We start from the raw sequence: 3,231 nt of genomic DNA on the forward strand, positions 1-3,231 counted from the left end.
TGACTTTGTGAATTGGCTGGCCTTTCTGATGTCCAGATATTAGGATAGTGGAGAATGAGAATTATTCTGTTAAATAGAATCGAGCATGGCATTTTATATGGACTGCGAGGATTTAAGGATGAAAAAATTAAGGCCTACATAAGACTAATCCCCAACAGAATTGGGCCTGGAGCAGTCCTGGTAATTTTTCTTTGCAGAGTACTTCCTAAGGTTAGACTGTAAGGGGCAGGGGGCCAACAGCAGGTCCAGGTAAATTAGTGGTTGAGAACCACTAAGACCTAGTCAAGCACCAGGCTTCCACACTGTTAGCTACTGAAAAGTAGTACTTAGTAGTACTCTGTATCCCACCCCAATACAAACTCGGGAAGTCATCACAACAGGGCCTGACATTTATTCCTTTTCCAAATGTTACAGTTAAAACCCAGATGGGAGGTTGGTTTTAGCAGTTAGAAAAAGTCACAAGTTTAGTTTTGGCCATTAAAAATTATTTACAAATGAAAAATGAGACAAAACAAGTTGCTTCACATTATACAGATTCCCCCTCCCCCCAGAACCCCTTCAGCTCCCCTACAAATTCAAAAAGGAACACACAGCAGGTGCACAAAGCTGGAGTGAAGACATTTGTAAAAACCCAACCAGGTTATAGCATCCCTCCCAAACTGGAGGAGCCAGCAGGGTCCGGGCAGAGTCCTCTAAATGAGCCCCAGCCCTGAAGGGCCAGGCGCCCCGTTCCAACCTCCACCCAGCAACAAGAAAACCTGCCCAGGAAGAAAGACCTGGGCTCAGCAATGAAAGGGGCAGGAGCAGGGCCTGGAGCTGGGGCTGGTCTGAGCATCTCACTCCACTAACCTAACGGGGAACCGCAGAGTAGGCGGGTGGGAGGATGGAGGGCTGGCTGGGGGAGACAGTCCACAGGGGAGGGTGGGGGGGGAGAGCGGCTCTGCCTGGAGCTCTCAGCTGCCTCTTCTAAGCTGGGCACGGAAGGAGGGCACTGACCCGGCCGGGGAGCACAGTCTTTGAACTCGGGAGATGCCCACCTGCCTTTCCCAAATGGGAGGGGGGATTACTCCTTCTGCTCGCCCCCAGGGGCTGGCGTGGAGCTCTGCTCGGGGGCCAGAGCAGCCTCGGCCGCCTGGGGAACCGGCTCCTCCAACTTTCTTTCATCGGCCTGAGCCCCCTGGGCCGGGGCGGCCGCGGCATCGGTGGCCGCCTCCTCACCCCCCTGCCCGGGCTCTTGGCGGCCGGGAGCCTCGGCCTCAGTCGCCCCCTCCTCGGTGGGCGAGGAGCCTGCCGAGTCGCCCCCAGCCTCCTTCCGGTTCCGTTTGAAGGACAGGCCGCTCAGCTTAAAGGGCTTCTTGAAGGAGAATTTCTTCTTCTTTTTGGGCGTCTCCTTGGGCGGCCCCTCGGCCTTGGCCTCGCCCCCCGGGTTCTGCGCCGCGGGGCTCGTGGGCTCGATGGCGTCACCGCTGGCCCTGGCCGCGTCGGAGGGCTCGGCTGGGGCCGGGGGGGCGGCTTCGGCCTCGGCCTTGGGGGGCACGTCGCCGTTACTCTTCACATGGCCGTTCTCCTGCGGACGAGCAGAGCAGAGGGCAGCGCCGTGAACCTCCTGCGGGGGGAGCTGCGGGGCCCCCCACCCTCCCGGCCCGGGGCCGACAGGGGGCGCGCGGGGCAGTCGGGCGGGGCCAGCCCAGGGGCCCCGCTTTCGGGACCGGCCCGATCGGGTTCCGGGCGCATCCCTGCGGGTATCCCCGCCCGCCCGGCTTTTGTCTCCGCGCCGTCTACGCGGCGCGCGGATCGGGCTGCAGTCCACGACCCCGGGCCCCCGTCCCCCCTCCTCCCGCCAGCTTTCCCCCGGGCATCCCCCCATCTCATCCGCGCCCTCCTCCTCTTCTTCCTCCGCGCCCCCTCGCTCCCTGGACCGGCTCGAGCGCCCGCCCCAGGTTCCCCCGGGTTGGCGTTCGGGGCTCCGCCTTTGTGCTCTGGGCGCTGGGGCCGCGGCTCGAAACAAAGGCGGCGGGCCGGGGGCCGGGGCCCAGGTCTCGGCCGGCCGCGCCCCCTCCTCCCCAGCTCCCTCCCTTTTCTCTCCCTCCGCCCGCCGAGAGCAGCAGAGGAGCCGAGAACAAAAGGCGCGGGGGGAGGGGGAGGGGGCGCCGCGTGTCCCGGGCGGGCGGGCGGATGGGCACAAAGCCCGCGGCCCGGGGGAGGACGACGAGGAAGACCACGGGGAGGGGGAGGGGGAGGGCCCAGCCCGCGCCATCCCGGCCCCGGCCCGGTCCAAAGAGCGCACCCACCTGTCCATTGGCCTTGGCTGGGGCCGCCTCGTCGGCGCTCACGTCGCCCCGGGGCGCTTTGGAGCTCTGGCTGCCCATGGTCGGGGAAGGTGGGGGGGGGTGGGTCTGCAGCGCGGGGCGCCCGCGTCAAGGGACGCCCCGAGGGAAGGGGGAAGGGGGAGGCTGGCTGAGGTGGGGGGCGACCCCGGGCGCTACGGTCGGCCGAGCGAACTCTGGGGGGGGGGGGTAAGCGAAGGGGGTACCCAGGTGCAGCCCCCAAGCCCAGCCACTCCGCTCCGCGCCGGAATGCCGCCCGCCGCCCGCCGCGACGCTTAAATAGCACCGCGAGCCCGGGGGGGCGTGGCCGTCCATTTAAATAAGCGCCCAATCAAGGAACGGGGGTGGGGCCCGAGGCGCCCCCACCTGCACCACCAGCAGCCTGGAGTTCCAAGCCCCCCTAGCCCCTCCCCGCTCCTCCCACCCCCTCCACCCCCCCTCCAAAACCAAAGCCTAGGAAAAGTGGGGGAGGGGGTTGGGCGTGAGAATCAAGATCACAGTAGAGGGAGCAGAATTCTTAGACATCACTTTAAGTAGAGGATCCCGGCGCGGGGAGGGGGGATAGGAGCAGGGGGGAAGGTGGGGGGGCCGGTGGTCTTTAAGGAGTACAAGGGCTTGTGACATAATTTGATTTGGGCGGGAGGGAGGGGCAGTTTAAAAAGAGGACCGACCTGAGGGCCATTTAAAGAAGAGGGTACCCTCAGTGAGGGGGCGGTGTCCTCAAGATGTGGGGCCTTCGGATTTCCTTAGGGAAGAAGAGGATAAGGGAAGCTCTTAAGGAGAGGTGCGGGCCTGGAGAACCTTTATGGAATAGGAGAGATTATCACAGAAGAAATCTGATTCTATCTAAAGGGAAGGGGAGAGTTTAGGTTTCTCTGGGGTCTTCCTATGTCACGGAGGGCTG

At 63.5% G+C, this 3,231-nt stretch overlaps 1 protein-coding gene across 1 annotated transcript; it reads right to left on the reverse strand.

Moving 5' to 3' along the window:
• Positions 1-368: 368 nt before the first annotated feature.
• Positions 369-2,587, reverse strand: MARCKSL1 (MARCKS like 1). The gene is made up of 2 exons (XM_074305367.1): positions 2,292-2,587; positions 369-1,567 (listed from the first exon to the last, which is right to left on the reverse strand). The coding sequence occupies exons 1-2, from the start codon at positions 2,367-2,369 to the stop codon at positions 1,064-1,066; spliced, it is 582 nt and encodes a 193-aa protein (XP_074161468.1). The 5' UTR covers positions 2,370-2,587; the 3' UTR covers positions 369-1,063.
• Positions 2,588-3,231: the final 644 nt, after the last annotated feature.

Source organism: Sminthopsis crassicaudata, chromosome 3, assembly GCF_048593235.1.
Source record: "Sminthopsis crassicaudata isolate SCR6 chromosome 3, ASM4859323v1, whole genome shotgun sequence".
Classification (NCBI taxonomy): domain Eukaryota; kingdom Metazoa; phylum Chordata; class Mammalia; order Dasyuromorphia; family Dasyuridae; genus Sminthopsis; species Sminthopsis crassicaudata.

What these genes read in the sequence shown, in the direction of transcription:
- MARCKSL1 (XM_074305367.1), bottom strand. Translation starts at nt 2,369, where the DNA reads ATGGGCAGCCAGAGCTCCAAAGCGCCCCGGGGCGACGTGAGCGCCGAC. An exon ending in CAGCCAAGGCCAATGGACAG is followed by an intron (nt 1,568 to 2,291) that starts GTGGGTGCGCTC and finishes GCTCGTCCGCAG; the next exon opens with GAGAACGGCCATGTGAAGAG.